Source organism: Talpa occidentalis, unplaced genomic scaffold, assembly GCF_014898055.3.
Source record: "Talpa occidentalis isolate TD23 unplaced genomic scaffold, MPIMG_talOcc4v2.1 talOcc4.17, whole genome shotgun sequence".
NCBI classification, from domain to species: Eukaryota; Metazoa; Chordata; class Mammalia; order Eulipotyphla; family Talpidae; genus Talpa; species Talpa occidentalis.
In genome coordinates, this window is record NW_023601754.1 from 45,526,273 (window position 1) to 45,547,714 (window position 21,442).

At 52.2% G+C, this 21,442-nt stretch overlaps 2 protein-coding genes and 1 long non-coding RNA gene across 3 annotated transcripts in view; 1 reads left to right on the top strand and 2 right to left on the bottom strand.

Annotated features, from left to right (window-relative positions):
- Positions 1-9,560, bottom strand: part of SLC8A2 (solute carrier family 8 member A2) — a 29,077-nt gene extending 19,517 nt beyond the window's left edge. The window contains 3 exon segments of the mRNA XM_037516862.2: positions 2-149; positions 4,758-5,448; positions 9,382-9,560. Coding sequence (XP_037372759.1) covers positions 2-149; positions 4,758-5,432 — 823 coding nt within the window. The 5' untranslated portion in view covers positions 5,433-5,448; positions 9,382-9,560.
- Positions 9,561-9,784: 224 nt separating this feature from the next.
- Positions 9,785-18,809, bottom strand: KPTN (kaptin, actin binding protein). Its single transcript, XM_037516863.2, has 12 exons — positions 18,531-18,809; positions 18,095-18,177; positions 17,891-17,975; positions 17,751-17,805; positions 16,506-16,581; positions 16,331-16,404; positions 15,910-16,019; positions 15,750-15,827; positions 14,932-15,007; positions 14,101-14,236; positions 13,851-14,012; positions 9,785-12,071 (listed from the first exon to the last, which is right to left on the bottom strand). Exons 1-12 carry the CDS (start codon positions 18,751-18,753, stop codon positions 11,943-11,945), a joined length of 1,287 nt encoding a protein of 428 aa, XP_037372760.1. The 5' UTR covers positions 18,754-18,809; the 3' UTR covers positions 9,785-11,942.
- On the top strand, positions 17,759-21,194 carry LOC119249494 (uncharacterized). The gene is made up of 3 exons (XR_005126150.2): positions 17,759-18,070; positions 20,142-20,252; positions 20,838-21,194. It is a non-coding gene; the product is annotated as an uncharacterized LOC119249494 (long non-coding RNA).
- Positions 21,195-21,442: the final 248 nt, after the last annotated feature.

A 21,442-nucleotide genomic window follows, 5' to 3' on the forward strand; every position in this document is an offset into this window, starting at 1 on the left:
TCGCCCTCGGCGCCGATGATGATGCCGCTGCGCGGGTCGGTGCGGTAGCGCTTGTACACGTACTTGTAGAAGAGCAGCCGCTTGTCCGCCATCCAGGCGAACACCACGCACACCGGGAAGAACACGAGGGTCAGCAGCGCCTCCCACACCTGCGGGCGCCGCGCAGCGTCAGGACCGCCGAGCCGGCAGGGGGCGCTCGCCAGCCCGCCCGCCGCGGGCGTCTCGAGCCGCCCCCACCTCCCCACGGCTGGGTCCCCACCGCCTCCTGCGCGCTCTCCCTCCCTGTCCTGCGTCTGTCTCCGTCTGGCTCTGCCCTCTCTTGGCCTCTGTTTCGCTCTTGTCTCTGTTCACGTCTGCTTCTCTGTCTAGGTGCGTTGTCTCTTTCTCTTCTTGCCTCTGTCTCATTCTGTCAACTGGGTTTTATTCAGATCTTTCCCCGCCTTTCTCATTGCCCATTCATTCCTCCTTGTCTCCAATCTCTCCCTTGTGAAGTTTTTTTGTTTGTAGATACCCGTCTCTCTCCCTTGTGAGATTCCCCCCATCTCTCTCTCTCCTGGCCTCCTCATTGGGTTCACCCACACATGTCCAACTTTCATCACCCTGAGAACCACTCCCACCTGCCAGATATCCATGAAGTCACATACCACACCATGGTCCCAGCCCCTGTCCAGATCCCTGCTGCCCCTTTTGTATCCCAGCTCTCTTTCCCTGCACCCCTCTTCACCTGGGCTGCATCCACTTTTCCAGACCCCACTCTCTGCCTGCCCAGGGTCTGCTGTCTGCCCAGCAAATCTCCAACTTCCCTTGATGCCCCACCACCACCAGTGGCTACAGCTCTAATCAGACTCTCCTTCCTTAGAATTGGTCTGCCCCACTCCAAATGAGAGGCAAGTTTGGCTCGACACAAAGGTGGTGCCCCTGTTTACATGCTACCTCCCCAGAGAGAAGGTTCAGTCCAGAAGCCAGTTCTAAAAGAGAGATGGGTGGCCCAGCCTCTTGTCTGTAAAATGGGGACATGCCCAAGACTGAATGAGCGTGTGTGCCCCTACCATTGGGCACTGTTGATTCTTGACACACAGAAAATACTCCAGGTGTGAAAACACCATTACCTTTATCATCATCATCATCATCATCATCATCATCATCATCATCATCACCATCATCATCACCATCATCATTATCATTATCAGTAGTAGTGAGACAGGAATGATGCAGTGATAAAAGGACATGTCTCTCTTCCTGTCCCACCAGACTCTCAGGTTGATGCCAACCTGAATCTCTCCAAAATCTCCAGATGCCACATCACAAGGATAGACATGCTAACTCTTGCCTACTTCCCCCCTTCTGCTCCCTTGTCACCCTGGATAAATACCCTTGCCCACTGCCAAAGAGCAGGACAGTGGTCTTTCAGATGCGAGTCTTCTGCCCTCCTCAATATGTTGACAAATTAAACTATTGGGTTGGTAGAAAAGTCATGACGCATTTTTGCACAGAAAAACAGTCATGACTTTTCCAATCACCAGTATTTTTCCTTTTCCTCAAACTCTGTTTCCTTTTATTGGTTATGGGAAACCAAGACTGTCATTCCGTATCAGTAGTAGTACTATGACCTGGAGCCCACTGAGGTCCAGAACTGTCTGCTCGTGGTCTGGGCACATAGAGAAAACATCCACCTACACTTGCCAGTTTGCCTTAGAAAATATTCCTGTAAAGACTCACATGTTGTCTTTCTTATTAAAGACAAGGAAGAAAAGGTTACTGAGCACTTGTGATCCGATCGCCTCACAGGCATGTTTAAAATCAGCCTGGAAAGAAGGGAAGATATCTTTTAAGATCCAATCGCCACATCCACCTGTCACCGTGTTTACTGACAGCTCCGAGAAAAGGCAGAAGTTGGAAACGGAAACCGCACAGAGCCTCCAGGCAGCTTTGTGGAAAGAAGCCAGATTCTTAGCACAAGCTGTAACGTGAACTCTCTACCTTGTATTCATTGAACCAACCACTTCGTATACTGCAGGGGAATTTTCTCTTCACTGGAAAACAGTCTCAAACCCCTAAGATTTGCTTCCCTCCCTGCAGGTAAGTAAGAGTATATTTTTATCTACCTTCCAGTGCACCCATTGCAAATGGATCCATGGACTTGTCCACTTTGGGAGGTCAGTGAGACCCTTTCAGGGCAGTGGAGATGAGCACCATCTAGAGAGAGGGGTTGCAGAAATCTTGGGTGTACAGGGGTTGCCACTCTGACTGGGGTGAGGGGGTATGGTTCCGGCATGGTAACATCCAGAGTCCCATGGAACCATCCCACACAATACAGAATTATTCTGTGTCCTGCCTGATTTCAGAACACCCATTGGATATTCACATCCATGACACCAACTCTGTCTTATGGACATAGGATGTATTTTCCCAAGTGATTTACTACACACCGAATGTGCTCTTTTATAACCTTAGGGCTACCTGCTTTTCTGCTGGACTCCTTGCATGCAATGGTTTCTGATCTTCTTTCTCTTAAATCCAAACTTGTTCATAATAATGGGGTGCCAGCATCTGGCTCCCTCTTCCTCACTTTTAATGTGGTTATGCCAAAGTATTTACACGTGAAGTGCAGCTGGTCCCATTAGGTTACTTTCCTTTACATTCCGGCTCAGGCATTATACTGATTTTTTGGGAAGCCAGCTGTGTAGGCGAGTTCATTAATAGGAAGAATAGGTAACAAGGATTCTGTCCCAGGTTTACTGTTCTACACCCTACCAGAGCAGAGACACTGCACCCTAGGCAGTTGATCCTGTGATAACCCCAGATTATGGGTGGGGAAACTGAGGCACAGAGCAGGTAGAGAACTTGCCTAAGATTACACAACCAGAAAACAGCAGCGGTGGGATTTGAATCCAGAGCTCTGGCTCCAGGGTTCATGCATTAAATAAACTCTGAGGCTAGAACTCTCTCCTATGGACTGAAAATTTCACATCAACAGAATAAAGGAAATGTAACAGGATAGCTGTCATAAAGAGGAAGCATGGGTAGGAAGGGTCAAAAACCACTGGTCTAGTCAATTCCTTCTGAGGTTCAAATGTGAAAACTGAAGCTGAAAGAGGCTTCGCCTGAGGTCACAACAACACTTGGGGAGAATATCCAGAGCCATCTTCTCACTCTACCAATTCACTGTGTCTAGAAATTAGCATCATCTTTATCTCATGCCAGTTCTTTTGTAAAAATGTCCCAAGTTCTGGTGTCCAAGCTACTCCTGAAGGGTCCCTCTGTGGCTACTTCTCCACCCAAAGCCTTGGCATTTTAGACCCTCTGTTTCTGAACTTTTAGCCAGCTCCCTGTCAGGGAAGTGTCTTCTCTACCCCCACTCCTTCCCCATCACTCACCCATAGTGTCTCAAATTCTTTTTCACAGTCTTGGTGTAAATCCTTGTCAAATACCATTTTAAAAACCTAAATCAGGATGTCATCCTTTTTAATAGCACCTGAGAACTGTATGAAACATCCTGCACTTTTTGTCATGGCAGCCAGGAAACTCAGAATTGTAGTTAAGTCACTCACAGTAATTGACTGTCTCCCTCTCTCTTCCCTGTCTTCTGGCGCCACTACATCCCCCTTTCTGTACTGTGGATTTCTGATACCTTGGTTTGCCTTTTTACCATCAGCAAAGAATTTTTATACTCCTGGCTTCAGATTCTTCATGGAGAGAAACTTTAACTGGCAAAACCTGATAGATATGCATGAATAGATGATACACATGTGTGAATGAATACTCGGCTGCCTCAAATAAATTATGCATGTGAGTGAATGAATTAGGCCAGGCCCATAAATAAATTAGGCAAATGTGGGTGGCAGGCATGAGTTGTGGTAAATTAATTAGGCAAATGTTTTAAAGGAAGATTAAGGAGTGTGCCAGTTAAGACACTGGACAAACGAGAGGCAAATGATTATTTGGCTTTTGGTGTATATTATGTAGCTGTGGGTGTAAATTTTGTCTGTTGGAATAAATTAGGCAGAGCAGTGTTTACAGTGGTTTGGGTTTATATTTCTGTTAGATTGGATGTGAGTATAAATTATACTGATGTGACATAAATTATCCTAACATTAGAAATCAGTTATGAATAATGAATGTATTTTGCAAATCCTGATCGCATAGCTGGCAAGGGCAGAGCTAGATTATGTAGATGGGGTCATGTGTCTATGCAAGCCCATGGATAAATTATGCAAATCACACCAAGTTACCCAAACCAGTTAGCACTGTCAGAAAACACAAGGCTGGATTATGCAAGTATAACATGAATTATGCAAACAGGGGATGTCTTATTGCAAAAGTGAGAATACATTATGCAAAAGGCAGGGGATGCAGGAAAACATGGGAACATACCTGGCAAATACCTGGCTAGACTGACATGCATTACACAGACCACAAGGATGCTGTTAACACATAGTTAAAACGCAACCCGTCTAGATGAATATATGGCAAGATGGCATCCTCCCCCTACCCTGAGGAGAGGAGCCCTTTCCAGGGTCTACAGCACCATTCACATATGGCTTAGGAGCATCCACTGGACTTCAACCCTGACATGCCCCCTCTGGCCCAATGCCCTTGTGCAGTGTGTGATCTGCACAACTGTACCTGGTAGCCCTCTAGGATGTGGGCATGCATTTCTGCAAATATCTGAATGAACTCTCCAAACCCAAGGAGCTATTCCTAAGGATTTTGCAGACAAGCATGCACCAAGGAGGCAACCATGTGTCCTTGCTCACCTGGACCACACCTGGGGAGAAGACAGCAAGGATGAGATAAAGCCAGACGTAGGCGAAGATACTCCAAGAGGCGGTGACGAAGAAGACTCGCAAGTGCTTGATCTTGCGGCTCTCACCAGCCGGGATGACATAGATGCACACAGCAATGACCACAAACATGTTGAAGGCAGCACTGCCCACGATGGTGCCCGGGCCCAGCTCACCGGCCTGGAAGTTGTGGCCACAGACCTCGATGACAGACAGTAGGATCTCGGGCGCTGAGGAGCCCAGGGCCATGAGTGTGAGGTTGGACACAGTCTCGTTCCAGATGCGGACAGTGCCCACGCTGGTCTCACCGTTGGCCTTGGTGATAGTGATTTCCTTTTCCTTTGACGTGATGACCTCAATGGATGCCATGAAGCGATCGGCAATGATGGACACGCCCAGAAACATGTAGACCATGGCCACAAAGTAGACCACAGCCCGCGCGGCTTTGTCACCTAGCGATGGGTCATCGGGCTCCCAAACGGGCAGCAGGACCCCTGGCTGGCAGCGGTTGGAGCCCTCACAGCCCCCCGTGCTGGTATCACTGTCATTGGCTGGGGGAGGTGGCAGGGAAGGGGTCGGGGTGGCTGCCCCTGAGCACAGGGGAGTCCCCAGGAGGAGTGCAAACCCCACCAAGGCCAGGGGCGCCATGGAGGGTGGCAGGGGCCTGTGGGGAAGGAGGAAATCTGGATGAAGGCAGTAAACCCTCCCTGTCACACAGAAGTCAAGCCTTATTGGGGGTGGAGAATGGGGGAGACAACTGAGGACAAATGGAGGATGAAAACTGACATAGACTCAGGGGGACACAGATACAGAGACAGGGACATAAAAAGACACAGAAAGCACTAAAGACCAAGCAAGAAAAACATGTAAAGATAAAGATAGACAGAGGGAAGCTCACACACTGCTGATGGGAGTGTAAAATGGTATAGTCACTGCGGGAAACTACAGCTAAACATCATGTATTGGACAGTTCAGCAATTCTGCAACTAAGTATGTACCCAAGTGAAAGAAATCTGTGTCTGCTGGAAGAAATGTACAGGAATGGTCACAGCAGCTTTACTTATAATAGTTCCAATCTTGAAACAATTCCAACACCTGTGAGCAGTCAAATAAAATAGATTGCAGAGTACTCGCGTGGAATATTATATAGCCATGAAAAGGGAGTGGCTGTGGATTATCCCAACACAGTTGAACCTTAAAGATATTTAATGTATGAATGAAACCAGCCACAACAGTGGGTGAGGCAAGGGACTGTGAGCCCCAAAAATCATTAAATGATTCTTCTGATTTGCAACCTGCCCTTCAGTTGGTTCCAGTTAGAGATTTGCATTATGGTGAGTGTCTGTCTGAGGAAGAGCTGACGGAGGATTTCTCATTCATACCTTCCCCACGATAATGGTACATATCTCCCTAGCATCCTCAGGTATCCAAGCTATTTCCTGGGCCTCTGTGAGGTACATAATTCCTTAGTAGCTGTGAGATGAGTCCCCCATTAGGCTTTTTTCTCTTATTTGTGGTGTGGGGTCTCTGTGGTTTCAGTACTACCTTTGGGGCTGAGTTTGAGTGGCTGTTTCTGTCTGGCTCAGGTCTCCTTTCACTGTTTAGCACCCTCCCGGGCTCTGTCTTATACAGAGAAACAAATTTCTCTGCTCCCGTTCCATTCTGGCCTCACCTTCCTTGCTCCCTTGGCCCTAGCCACACTTCCTCAGTGCTGTTCCTCCGACACACCAGCCAAGTGTTTGCCTCAGGGCCTTTGTACCTGCTGTTCCCTCTTCCTGGAACACTCTTCCCTCACATATCCACTCCCTCTCCCCTTCCATCTCAACTCAGCTCTCACTTTCCCTGACCACTGTATTCAGAATGCCATTTCAGAGAGGAGAGGACCAAGGCTCAGAGAGGTTAAATAACGCTCACCGCGCCTCAGCAAATTAATCTTCCAGCTCCTCTGCCCCACCCAAGTATTGCCCTGGTTACCCAGTAGCCTATAAAAAGGGGGTGAAGAGAGAAAGGGATGGGTCCTGAGACACTCCCCCTCTCTGACCTCCCTTTTGGCCACAGGCTGCATTTCCTTTGTAAATTCCACATCTGGATGAAAGGTTCTTCTTGGAGTCTAACCCACAGCCCACCCCAACACAAACCCACGAACTCACAGGTTGGGAGCTGGTTTGCCGGGGGAGGGAGGCAGAATTTTGGCAGAAAGTCCCTGAGGAATGTGTGTGTGTGTGTATATGTGTGTGTGTAGGCGGGAGTGGGGGGGTAAGGGGAGGAGAGGGTGATTCTTAAAGGACCACCGCACAATTAGCCCCCTCAGCAAGGCCCCTAATGACACATCTAATTAGCAGCCCCCTAATTAGCAACAACTTAGGCATAATTACAAACCCACCAGGCTCCAAAGCAAAGACTCAGTGCTCTCTTTTCCCTCCCCCCTCCTCCCCAGCTTTGAGGGGAACCAGGGCCACCTGGGAGTCAAGAATTCATCTGAAGCATCTTTTTTCCCATGGAGAGGCCACTGTCCCTGAAAGTCCTCCCTGAAGTCTAACCACCCATCCCTCCAGCTGCAGTGCTCCAGGGGAACCAGGGTTACTTAATGGTCAGGCCTGGGTAAAGTAGCCTGGCTCAAGTCCCTTTTTCTGCAAAATCTGGTTTCCTCTTACTGAGGCTGTAGGCGAGAAGGGGGGGGGGCGGTCAGGGAGAGAAAGCCCTAGATAAATATTTGTGACATGAACGACCAACAAGAGGTCTGAACCATGTCACTGGAGACAGCTGGGCTCCCTCTGCTGAGGCGCCTGCCTCTGCGTCTCTTGGTCCACCAGCAGCCCTGAAACCTAATCTGGGTTTTGAATCCAGGGGTAGAAGGATCAGGTTGAGGGAGGGGTGGGAGCTGGGAGGGCAGATGGCAACAGCATCTCCTGGGGCCATCTCTACCCACTGTGCTGGGCTGAGGGCCAGCTGGGTCAGTGGTGAGCACCCCAGTCCTGCTTTGCACACTTCTTGGGGCCTCAGAGACTTCACTGGACCTCCATAGAGGGGGGCTGCAAATTTGGGGTGTGGACGCTCCTGTTTGGCATGCCAGGTGGGACTCCCTCCTTCATGGTCCTCATATTGGCAGGGGCCAGTGGTTCCGGACTCTGCTTCTGGGGCACCAGGGGGCTCAGTAATGTGTGAGGTGGGGGACACAGATTTCTAAACATGCATTGCCCCAGGTGAGCCAGGCCCTCCCATCAACCATGCACATCCCAGTCTGGGATCACAGAGCCTGGTGCTCAGGGCTGTGGCACACCTATGTGGAAACTGAGGCTAGGAGGGGGAAAGAGCTTAGCCAAGTCCACAGCTTCAAGGCAGGGGCAAGAGCAGAGATGCAAACTCAAGGCATGGGACTCCAAACCCGAACGTGGGCACTTGGGGACCTCACTCTGCACCCATCACAGCAGGCGTGGGCTACAGGCTCACACCTCTCCCCTTGTCACTCACTCCCGCCCACCTTCTCCAGGGCCCCCTTCCCTCCAGAAAGAGAGTGCTTTGCTTAGGGACCTCTAGACTCAGAAGAGCCCTCTCAGAACCTCCAAGGACCAGTGGAGTCAGAAAGCTGCTCGGTAATTGCCAAAGGAACGAACAAGGAATGGATAAACAGCAAGAGAGGGATGGAAGTTAGACTCCTGGCAGGACCAGTTCAGCCTAGACGAAGAGGCATGAGGTCGGACTGAAGAGAGGACTGAATCAGGGCTACTACAAAACAGGACAGGTCAGAATGCAGGAAGCGCTGGCCCCAGGATGGCAGAAGCCAGGCAGGGGAGCTGAGGGGAGCTCTCTTCAGGGCGGGGATGGGGCGCTGCCAGCAAGAAGGACGGGAGGGAGCTCCAGCACAGGAGAGTTTGGGGACTCCGCACCTTCTGGGGGAGCCCACTCTGTGGGGGGGAGGGGATAATTTTCTTCCTGGTCTCCCTCCTGTCAGGGGCGGAGACAAAGGTGTGTAGGAGGAGAGTTAACTGGCTCCCAGGGAGAGGAAGAGGAAAGAGAGAAACAGAGATCAGATACCTAGAGATGGAGGGGAGAGAGAGACAGAGACACAGAGAGAGACAGAGAACAACTGGAAGAGACACAGGAAAGCTGACTGTACAGAGATAGAGAAACACAGAGATGGCAAAAGAGGAAGGCAGAGGGAAACCGTGGACTGACAGACAGACCCGGTGCAGAGAGACACGAGTGAGTCGGGGACAGGGATTCAGGGAGCCTGACTGACGGAAGAAGCTGCCAGACTCCGCAGAACAGGGACCCCTGAGAGATGTGGACACAGAAAGATGGGACCCAGACACAGGAAGGCGGGGGCGGAGGCAGGGAGCCGGAGCGGGGGCTGCCCCATCCAGACGGGGTGGGGTGTTCTCGCCCCCTCACTGCCCAGGCGTGCCCCCTTCCGAGGCCCCCCCCTTGGATCACAGGGGGGGCTAAACATTCTGGCTGCTGGAGTTGCCCCCCACCCCGAGGAAGGACCCCGGGTTTGCAGCCCCCCACTCCCCATAAACGAGCTCAGGGAAAAGCAGCTCCCGGTTTCTCAAAGCCACCCCCCTCAGTCCGCCTGGGGTAACTGGGGGGCTCTTACCTGCAGTTACAGCCTGGAGCAGTGGAGCAGCTCCCCCCTATACTGGGCTGGCAGTGGTGGGCGACTCCCGACAGAAGGAGAGAGGGGGAGAGAGAGAGAAAGAGAGAGAGAAAGGGAGAGAGTGAGAGAGGAGAGGAAGAGAGGGAAGCCGGAGACTGAGAGGGAGAGCCAGGGTGGAGGGGAGGGAGAGGGGTAGAGGGAGGAGAGGAGGAGGGGGAGGGACACAGGGGAGGGGGAGTCAGTGAGAGAGGGAGGAGGAGGGACTGAGCGGGAGGAGGAGCCGGAGAGGGAGGGGAGGAGGAGGAGGCGGGGAGAGGGGCAGCGGGCGGGGGAGGTTTGGGGAGGGGCCTGGACAGAGGCGCGGGAGGAGCAGGAAGAGGTAACCCACACCTCCCACCCCAGTTCAGCACCACAGGCTGGGGACAGCGGTGAGGGCACAGAGTGTGTGTGTGTGTGTGTGTGTGTTGGAGGCTGCTGACACACACACACGCACACACACACACACAAGCCCTGATGCACACAAGGGCCAAAAGACACAAAAACAGCTAGAAATAGTTACAGGCTCACAGAACTGGGGGGAGGGCGAGAATATTTAGCCAGAGTCAGATCCAAACTCACAAACAGTGCCTGCAGACGGAACCTCACAAAGCAAGCCAGAAACAACCACAAAGGCTCCCATTAATAATAATAACAAGTCGCCATTCATACTGCTTTTTGCCAGTGCCAGGCACGGTTATCCAGCTTTTTATAAGCACTTGACACACATTGCCACGACCAACTCTCACACCCCTTGGTATTATCGGCCCCATTTTACAGATGGGGAAACCGTGGCATAAGTGGCTTCAGCTCCACTACACACTGGCCCAGACCAGGGATCTGGCACAAGGACAGGAAGTGACTGCAGAGGACCAGACAGGTGGCTCCTGGAGGTGCAAACTTGTGGGCCCGGAAGTGTACACAGTGATCGCACTCCCACACCGTTACTAACTAACCACCCCAAATCCCGCCCAGCCTCCCACGCTCCCCCAGAATGGGAAGTGATAGAGGCACCACATCAGCAGGCGGTATGCGGGAGGGGGCACCCTGCTCCCACCAGTGGCCCTCACATGGTGCCAGTCCTGGCTGGACACCCTTAGGCCCACTGCCAGGAGAGGAGGGCGTTGATCCAGCTCCCTGCAATTTCCCACGGGTTCTGGGAGAGGGGCTGGAGATGGGTGGGCACACACCCACAACCCCCCTTGGAGAACTGGCAGTTTGGTCTTCCTGGTCAGTGCTGGGTGGGCTTCCAAGGGAGGAGGCAGATGGGTGGCCAGCATGACCATGGGGGCGGACCAGCTCCCCCAGGGTGCAGGAGTCCCCCCCTCCCCACAAGCCTGGAGCCTGCTCAGGAATTACTCTCTACCCCTCCTGACCTGGATTCTATTCCTGGCTGGCGGTGGGGGAAGGCCAGATTTCTTCCATCATCCCCGCCCTCCACTGGTCCCTGAGATATAGGCCTCTGATTCCTTGCCATCCACCAGACCACGGGAGGGGGCAGTTCCTACAGCCATAGACTGGGGAAATCAGCCTCGTCTCTAACTCCCTGGTCTCCGAACTCCAGGGGCTTTTCAGATTAGGTCTAGCCTTAGTCCTTCCCAGCACGGTACATCCTGGGTCCTGTCTGCCTGGTCTCATCTCCGTACTCCCCCACTGGGATTTAACCTCAATTATTTCCCGCTGGGGGTCTACCTGTGGTCCTTGGCACAGGGTGGAACCTAAGTAATTTTTGTTACATTTCAACCTCAGCATTACCCATAGGGGTCCACCTCAGACCCTCTGCGACAATTTGACCCAAGCTCTCCCACAGCAGTCCTTTCCTTTCCTTCAAATATCCTTTCCTCTGAGGTCCAATTTCTTTGTCTTTCTACTGGCGTCTGACCTCAGACCTCCTTTGCAGGGTTCTAACCTCAGAATTCTCTACTGGGGTCTAACTTGAGTCCTCCCTGTAGGCCTAGGCCTAACCTCAGCTCTCTCTAACATGGTTAAACCTCTGTTCACTCCCTGGGGTCTAACTTCAGTCTTCTGTCTTACATTCTAGTCTTTTCCACAGTTGTTTAATTTCTTCAGCCTCTCGGTTAGAGTCTAATTCACTTCCTCTGGGGTCTGTACTAAGACCTCACCTAATCCAGTTTCTGGGTCTAACCTGGGAGTGTTTCTCCCTCACATCACCCCCCCTCCATTCTTCTGGGTGAGGTAAGCACCTGACATGGCACAGGGCACATAGCAGGCGCTCATCAAATGCTTGTTGAACAAAAGAATGAAGACAACTGAGAATTTGGTTTCCCTCTGGACATATAAATACTTGCTGGCTGACCATTGCTTGTTGGGATTAGAAGATCATCCCATTTTCAAATGAGAACACTGAGGCTCAAAGCACAGTACAGAAGTTGGGGTCACAGGGTACTTGGAACGGAGCCAGAACAGGAACTCACAGCTGGGAGGTTGAGGGAAAGCATCCTGCCTTCACCAGGCCTCTCCCACATCAAGGGACCTCAGGCTGGGGGTGGGCAGTGGGTGGGTACTCAGGAGCTCAGGGTTCCAGCAGACCCTGGACCCACCCTGTCCCCCAGCCTTTGTGGCTGACGTCTCCTCTGCTCCACTTGATGCCGAAGCCGGGTCAGGACCAGCTCCGAGGCCTGGATCAGGCTGTGCTGTGGGGGAACAAGAGGAGGAGGGTGGGGCTGAGACAGAGCTGGAGGGGGCTGGGGAGACCAGTGGGAGGGTCTGGGGTTAGACTACCTCAAAGGCTGTGCGAGACATAGAAGAAGACTGCAGTGTGCGGGTTGAGAAGGGGTCCTGTGATGGGGTGAAGGTGAGACCTGGGGTCGGGGGGGGACTTAAGCAGCCTTACATGTGTTTTCAATAAGAGGAACAAAGCCTAGCCCCAAGTGATTGGTCTGAGGTTAGATCAGGGAGGATCAAACTATGAGTGAGAGATTAAGTTGCATGTGAATGAGGTTTGACCACAGTGGGGGAGCCCTGGCAGAGAAGGATGACCAACAGGACAGAGACAGAGCCAAGCGAATGAAAGGGAGAGGAATGTGTCACCACACGAGGGACGGAGCTAGTTGTCCCTAGAGCTAGTTGGAGGAGCTGAGGTCAGACTCCTAACAAAAGGGACAGAGAGTAGGTCACACTATGATGATGGGACCTTGAATCACATCTCAAAGAGGGATGATGGGATGGATAGAGGACAATGAAAGGGGGGTCCTTTCTCCCCAGGTTGGACATAATCTCTTCCACTGTGGTCTAACCTCAGTGCTTTCTGTCCTTTTCATTGGGGTCTAACCTCAGACCTCCCCACTGGGGTTGACCCTAGGTCCTTCGTAACAGGGTTGAGGAATTATCTGTCATTTCCACCAGGGTCTAATCTCAGATCTCTCCACTTGGCTAACCACATGCCATCTTATTTGGGTCTAACCTTTGTCCTAGCCACTGTGGTTCACCTCAAACCTCTCCATTGGGGTCCAAGCTCTATCTTTTCTCCTACAGTCTAACCTAGACCACTCCACTGAAAATTAAACTGTAGGGAAAGACCCAGACAAAGACAGTAGAGAAAGCATTAAGGGGAGACTCTGGTAGAATGAACCTGGGTTAGACCAGAACAGAAAGGACCCCAAAGCTAGACCAGAGGGAAGGGGGAGGCAAACCCCAGATTAGGAAACAAAGGCATGCCCTTAGCTTAAGGGGAGGGGCCGAGCCAGAGGGAAAATGGTCAAAGATGAGACTCTAGTAGTTGGAGGATAAGCTGCAATGGTGAGTTCAAGGTTAGACCTTGGACTACTGGGAGGGTAGGCTACCAGACTGGAAGGGGTAATGGCAGTTAGCCTGCTTTGGAAAGGCCAGAGGTCAAAGTACAGGAAGAGGCTGAACATCAGATCTCAGTTCAAGGGCCTGACCGCCAGAGAAAATTTCAAAGTTAGACCGAAGTAGAAGGGTTCAAGGTCAGAAGCAGGTTTAAGGATGGGGCAGGCGTGTGACCTGGAAAGTCAGCAATCAAAGCGGACTGGAGGTTCGACCTCAGCCAGAACAAAGTCTTAAGGAGGACACAGCACTGCTTGACATGGACGGCGAAGGCTAGACCACCAGTGAAGACTGAGCTTAGAGCATGGTGAGCCCCAAGTCATGGCCACCGTGAAAGGATAGAATTTAGGAAGGGTGAGGGCAGGCCAGGGGGCCATGAAGGGTGACAGATGGCCCATCAGAATCCCCTTCCCCATGCTGGTGGCTGACCCTCAGTGGTAATGTGCCCAGCATCCCCTTCTCCTGACAGGTGGCCAACAGAACCACTTCCCGGATATGGGTTACTTCCTTCCCAGGGTGGGGCTGAATGGCCCCCCTGCCCTGCCCCTGCCCCATGACAGCACCACCTCAAGATAGCAGGTGTGCAAAACCCCCCTCTCAGGCTCTGCTGAGAGCACCCTGGCTACCTGCAGGATGTGCACGCCCTTCAGGGAGACCACGGCCAGCTCCTGCAGCCCATCCCCAGTCAGGTCCACGTGAGCCATGGCCAGTAACGGGCTGGAGAAGCCGCGCTGCCACAGCAAGCGGAATCCAGCCTCCGGGCCCCCATACTTGTAACACAGCAGCTCCTGCAGGGGTGGCAAGGGGCCCGGTCACACAAGGGGACGGGGCCCATGGCAGGGACCGTGGGTGGAGGCCCCTTCCCTTGGTTCTCACCTGTCCGTAGGTGGCCACCAGGACTTCTGGCCGCCCATCCAAATCTATATCGGTGACCAGGCCACAAAGGACACTGTCAAACTGGTCACTGCCGGGCAGGAGGAGCTGGTCCTTGAGGCCCCGGCTCAGCAGGTCCCTGAGGGAGACAGGGGTCAGACTGCAGGGCCTGCCACCCTGAGTGGCAGACCCTGGGCCAGGTGCCCATCCTGCTGCCCTGCTCAGGTCTCAACCCTGCTCCTCCTGAAGCCCAGATACAATGTGGTCATCTTTCATATCCACCCAGAGGAACTCACAATTGCTCACTGCAGACTGCGGGCCCCCTAGTCCTCAGTCTGGTCACCCACACTGCCCCTGGAGCCTAGAGAGCTCAACCCCAGCTTGGATTTCTTCACTGTCTACCAGATGTGCCATAGCTAGCTGGCACTGGCTCACTAGAGCCAAATGGGAAATTTCCAGAAATTCCACAAGCCAGCAGGCATGTGTTGGTGACTTGGAATCCACCAGAGGGAGGGGGCTGAGTACTTACACCTTGGAAATCAGCTAACACCAAGATTCTGGGCTTTTATATACATGGAGCTGGTTGACAGGCACGCTCCTTCCAACTGCTCCAGGAGGACTAGACTTATGGTTCTACTTCAAAGCCTCCACATCGTCCTTGCAAATTTTGAAATTCCACCCCATACCCCTGTCCCTGGGACAGGCACACTTTCACCTGCCCAGTCCTGAACCACCTCACCCGAGGGATCTCTCTGCTGAGAATGATCAGCTTAGACCACGGGCCAAAAGCACAAGGTTAGACCACACCCACACAGCACCCCCAACCCCCCTCACCGATATACCACTGCCGGCTCCAACATGCTGGCCACCAGCAGGCTGTACTCCTCTGGCTGTGACCTGTCCGTGGTTTCTGGAGAGGGAGCGAGAACAGGGAGTGGGGGAAAGTCTGAGGGTACAGGTTCCCAGCCCCATCTAAAACCCTCCCTTCAGTGAGAGGAATGCAGGTCAGACCACAGGAGAAAGACTTGGGGTTGTGCTCCAGAGGGAGGGTTAGAGGTTAGACCATGAGAGACTGCTGAAGGACAGCCACCAGGAAGAGCACAAAGCTGATGACAGTTTCTGAAGTCAAAGGTTAGGCTGGTGTCGAAGGGACAAAGGTTGGGTGACAGCAGAAAAGTCTCAGGCTAGATCGTAGTGACCAGAGGAAGACAGTCAAGAACCACCCAAGGGACAGATACTGATAGCAGAGGCCAGGCCGAGGGACACATCAGGTGAGGGTAGACCCACCAGGAGCACCAACATGTAGGGGAGGTGAGGAAGAGGAGGCCTGGAGTGGTGGGACCATGTTGCGTCCACCAGAAAAGCCAGGGGTTCGACTGCAGCCAGAGACAGAGTGAAGAGGCCAGAGAGGAGGCCACAAAATGACAGGCAACGGTTAGGCCATGGGGGCATGGCAGAAGTTCAACTCCAGGTAATGGCCTGAGATGGGGCCATGGGGTAAGTGAGGGGGAGAGGGGTGAGGGAAAGGAAGGAAGGGGCGCACCATCAATCAGGGGCTGGCGGGGCATAGAGAAGTGGGGGAGGTGGGAGCTGGACACTTTGGGAAAGGGTCCCAAATCTGGGTAGGGAAACCGAGCTAGGGAGCTGCTCACCCTCGGGGGCAGAGAGGCTGAAGACAATCACTCGGGAAATGGGGCCATCCTGCAGGATTGTCCACGTCTGCAAAACCTCTGTGTGTGGGGAGGGGGGTGGCGAGAACTCAGGGTGCTGCCCTATGCCCCCAGACCCAGACCCCCGCAGCCCTGCCATCACCTTGACGCCGCTGGTCCACGTGGGCCACTCGGACATAACCACTCTGACAGCCGAGAGCCGAGATTCGCCGGGATGTGCCAGGCAGGTTGCGGATGTCAAGCCAGAGGACGCTAGGGGGCAGGCAGGCAGGCAGAAGGGCCATCACCTGGCCCCAGCCCTGCACCTCTGCCTCCACAGGAACATCTACCCCCTTCCCTATAGCCCTGGGACTCCCTCTGCCACCCTCCACCGTCTGCCACCAGATTTGTCTGTGGCCACTTCCCATTTTCTCTGGGATCACCACTGTGGACCAATTTCTCGAGTCTTCCAATTCTCTCAAGGTGATTGCTACTCCCCACAGTACTGGAGGTTATTCCCACCACATGATCTCTTGGCGGCCACTAGACTGGGCCCTGCTGGCCACTTGTAGGGGCTCTCCTACCTACTGGTCAGGTTCGTGAGCTCTGGGAAGAGGTTTTCCACGGGCTGTTCCTCAAACTGATGCAGTCCCTCATTCTGGTGGAATCAAGACCCACCCCCCAACCCCACTTGAAGTCAGCAGCCAGCCTTTGGCGACCCCAGTCTGGCTCTGCCCACCCAGCCTCTCCCTGCCTCACCTCCTTGTAGAGATGAATGGCCGGGTCATTCCCACTCAGGAGAAACACGGTCTCCAGTTGATCCTCAACCTGGACCCTACAAACAGAGAAATCTAGAATCCCAGTGTGGCAGAACCCAAGTGTGGGAGGGAGTCCATGTGTTTTAAGACCTTTCCGCAAAAACCCTTGCCTACAAGTGTGCTAAAGTTCTTGGATCCAGAGCTAGAACTGCAGAGTGCAGAGTTGTAGAAACAAGTCCTCTAGCCTCTGGGACTCACAGACTATAGAGCCTTCCAATCTCAGAACTGCAGAAATTTGACATGCTAGAACCTTCCATTTCCAGAGCCCTTACCTGCTAAGTTCTCCAGTCTGGATGTGAATTTGGGAATGGAACATGGAGCTCTAGAACAGACTGCAGAACCTCAGAATACCAGACCCTCTCCAATTTAGAACCCTAGTATTCTAGAAGCTCCATCTTCTCCTTTGTTGGACAAAACTAGAAATCTGAAATTTTAGAAATTTGTAATCATGGATATCCAGACTTAGCATGGTAGAAAATCTAATTCCTAGAATCCGGAACATCAGTTTCTAGAACATTTCCCTGCTAGATCAGAGTTTGTCAAACTATCACCCACAAGTCAAATCTGACCCACCACCTGTTTTTGTAAGTAAAAATTTGAAATGCAGACACGTCCGCTCATTTACATGGTGTAAATGGCTGCCTTCTTGTTACAATGGAAGACTTGAGTGGTTGTGACAGAGACTGTCTGGACTTCCAAACCCTGTGTCAGAACACTGATGTTTGAGAATTTAATTCAAAGCTCTAAAATGGAATTCACATACATGGGGATTCTAGAACCTCAGCATTCCATACAGTCTATATTCTATATCCTTAAAATATGAGAATGTTAGGACATCACTACTATAGGATCTCAGAATCATCAAACTGTGGGACTTCTAAATCTTGGAATCTCAGAGTTCACAACTTTAACATTTTTGGATCTGGGAAGTGAGAAGTCAGACGTTTGGAACTTTAGTACTCAATTAACTCTCAAATGATTTATATGGTTCAGGGAAAACAAAATGGTAGCCAATCAGTCAATGGCCACTTTAACAGTGCTTAAAAACGAAAACAAAAACAAAACCCCACTATGATCTGTCTATGGAGCAGGTTTGTGATGCCCATTTCGCTACACTCAGACCCACTGACACATCCCCTGCCTTTTATATATACTCCATTATTGCATCACACCCATGTTTACTTACTCTGCATGGCACAGCTGGAAGGGAGTGAACTGGAGCTCCAGGTTCAGGCAGCTCTCTGTAGGGAGAGCACAGGTGGATGGATCTGGCGACTAGAGGTCCTCCCCTGCCCTCCCCACTCCTCTTTTCCAGGCCACACTCACGGGCAATGGAGTCAAGGTTGTACTCAGAGCCAGGCTCGTAGTCACAGTAAATGTTGAGGAAGGGGCTGCCCTTGTCCCCTGAATCCTGGGGAAGGAAAGTGGCCTCAGGGGAGAGGAGGGGCTGCCAAAGGGATCTGGGTGGCACCATGTGCATGAAGAGAGCAGGGAACAGGGATAAAGGTAGGTGGAGGGGGCTCTGGGTACCTTGATGAATGTGATCCCCACAACCAGGCCCCGCTTTGGGGGTGACTTGTTGAAGGTGTCGATGGAGACAATCTCAGCATCCACTGGGAGGGGATAGTTCAAAATGTTCATTCAGGGAAGCGCTGAATCCAGTATCCCCAATGATAGTGAGCCTTGACCTCTAGGAGTCTGTAACCTCTGACCCCTACAGTTATCACACAACCTCTGCATTCCAGTGAGCCCTGATCAGCACCACCGTGGTGGGGGTGGTTGGGGGGGGGGGCGGATCTTGAATCCTATAATCCCTGGCCCCTGACCCCGAAGCCTCCTGATGATGAGTCTTGATCCCCTTCATCACCTTGACCCCCTTCTCCCATCACGGTGCTGCGACTCAGAACCTCAGAATCCTTCTCAACACAGTTCAGCCCCCGCCCCCCAGCGCCGTGGCGACACGCACCGGGAATGTAGTTGAACTGCAGCTCCTTGGCCACGGGTCGGATTTTCTGTCGGAGGTCTTGGTAGCGGAAGCCCAGCACCTTGCCTTTAAGGGTGGCGGCCAGCAGCTCCCCGCGCCCGCCCGCGCCTCCCGCTAGCCCGTACACATTGCTCTGCGACGAGAAGCGCGTGAAGCTGTCCTCGCGCAACGGGCAGGGCCCCGCGGCCACGGCCGCCTCCCCCATCAAGCCCCTCAACCACTCACCCCTGCAACCCCCGCCACGGCCTGGCCTACCCAGCCACAGCTACTGAAGCGACCTGGATCTCCGGCTGCCTGCCTGTCGCGCGGATTGATGACTTTCGGAAGCTGCTGCCCATGCCCTTAACCAATATGGCGGCCAGTCGGGCAGTCAGGCGCTTTTGCCCCAATGCGCCTGCGCCCCACTTCCCTGGTCCTTGTCAGGGCCCTGAAAGGATTGTGGCATGAAGATGGGAGGTGGTGGCCCTCGCTGTGGGCTGTGTGGAAGAGTAATAAGAAGCACACAACTTAATACTCTTAATACTGCCCAGGTACTGTTCTAAGCGCTTTCCACCTATCAATTTATCAAAAAGTCACAACAGCGGGGGTGGGGATAGGGAGCTGTAAGTATTCCAGTAATGTTCTTTGGATTAAAAAATCGAGGGCCTCCCCAGTGGCGCAGCGGTTGAGCGCTGGGTTGCAAAGCTGCCCGCAGCCTCTGCAGCGCCGGTTCGATCCCCGGCTGCTCCCCAGCCACCAGCGGAGGGTCCCACATGGCGCGCAGACCTCTCCTGCCACCCACTGCTCCCCTCAGCAGTGTCCTTCGGTCCTTCTGCCTACTCTGCTCTCCGCTCTGGTTCGGTGAATTCTCTCACCCTCCCGCGCTTCTGACTGTACCCAGTGCTTGTATAAATAAATAGAAATAAATCTTTAAAAATAAATAAATAAATAAAAATAAAAATGGTGGCTATGAGCCACTCAAAAGAAAAAATAAATAAATAAAAATAAATAAAAAATCGAGACATAGAGAGGTAATTTGTCTAAAATCGCACAGCTAATCAGGAGCTGTCAGTATTGGGATCCAAACGAGATAGCTCCATAGTTTAAGTGCACCCCTTAAAAACAGTGAAATCCATTTTTCTTGCCCCCAAATAAAAAGATCTAGCTATTTGTCCTGGCCAAAAATATTAATAGTAATAAAAACCACCTTCTTTATCACCTACATTTTGGTAAAAACTAGGGTTGTGTTGACTAGATTATCTCATCAAATTCTCAGTCACTCCGTCGTTACCCCAAATTCATTTGTTCTGCATTGATTGAGCACAATGCGCAGGTCCACCCTGACACATTTGTCAGTACACCCTTACAACAACCGTGCAAAGAGATGATCCCAATTATAGATGAAATTGAGACTCAGGAAGATCAAGTCTCTGGACTGATACCATAGTGACGGGTAGAGAGAGGCACGTTTCTGACTTCGAGTTATGTAGGGGTTATAATGTTTTGGCCTTTTTTTGTCCTCAAAAGGGCATGAGGGGCTTGGGGTCTCTAAACCTATTGTTTCCAACATGAGTTGGTCAACTGTTCCAGCCATAAGGTGTCACTCCCTTCCAGGCAGAACAAAATACGTGCATGCACCTAGAATCCCAGAAGGCAGTGACTGGATCTCCCTTGGTCAGATACCCAGCACCTGGACCATGAGGCCTGACATAAAGCAAACATTTAGTAAGTATGTGCTAGACTCTTTGCCAAACAGCTAGGACACTGTTTAAGAGGGACATACTCAAGGGCAGATTGGACCTGGAGGCGGGTGGAAAGGAAGGAGTTTGTGTGTCACATCTTCATTTCTGGAGTTATTGGAAGAAAAAGCTCCAGGGCAGGGTCTGGCTAAGCTGTTCAATACTGTACTCTCAGGGTCTAGACCAGGGCACAGCACACAGGAGGTGTTTAGCATTCACTGACTCTTCCAGAAGTGGGGTCTGATCTGCCACTTCTGAACCATGTTTTCTTCAGGCTTCCTCTACCTGATGCGGTAACCACTAAACCATATTCACTTCATGTTTGTTGAGTGAAGGAAGTTGTGGGTTAGAATGGAAAAGAATTGCACTGTGCACTGGTTTCCAACTCCCACTGTGCACTTGAATCCAAAAGAGTGAAGAACATCCATCAAAGCACCACTTACGGCATGGCCCAAGCCTGAGTGCTTTTCATGATTTGAGAGCACAGGCAGCGATGAAAATCACTGTTTTAAGGTCACCATGGCAAAGAAAGATTTTCACACTATTTATCCTCCCACCTGTGCCAATGCAGGCATTGGTAATCCGTTTCAGGTCTTTGGAGTCTTAACCAAGCTCTCAGCACAATTGACTAGGCTGTGGAAGGAGCCGAAGGAGACAGAAGAGCAGGTCACGGAGTCCTATGTGGTCACTTTCTACCTGAAGAACCAGAACTTTTCAAATCCCTGGCTCTAGGCTGGGACATGCCTCAAGGAGCCACCCCTCCTCTGCATCACTGGCCATCTACTTCCTGATACTGCCTGCCTTAGGTGCTGAGCCTTCTTCAGCCCTGTGCCCCCCTCCAGCACCCATCAGTCCATTCACCTGCAATACAGATCTACAGGGTGGACCATGGAATGGTGGGTGGTTCTTGCCTGCCTTTTCTGGAGAAAGGGCACCTTTCATCTCCTCTCCCACTCCCCATTCCCGCTGGTCCTCATGCTCTGCGCCCCCCTCCAGCCGCTTCCTCCCCCGTCCTGCAACAGATGGAACAAACGCCACTAGGGCTTCCAGCCCAGCTTTCAGGGAAATGTGGGCATGGTGTGAGGCTGGGAGATCCGTGGGCTTCTTCCAGTCATGCTTACACCACTGAGGCCTGTCCTCTCCAGCATTCCTGGGGTTGCTGAGAAAACCAGGCCA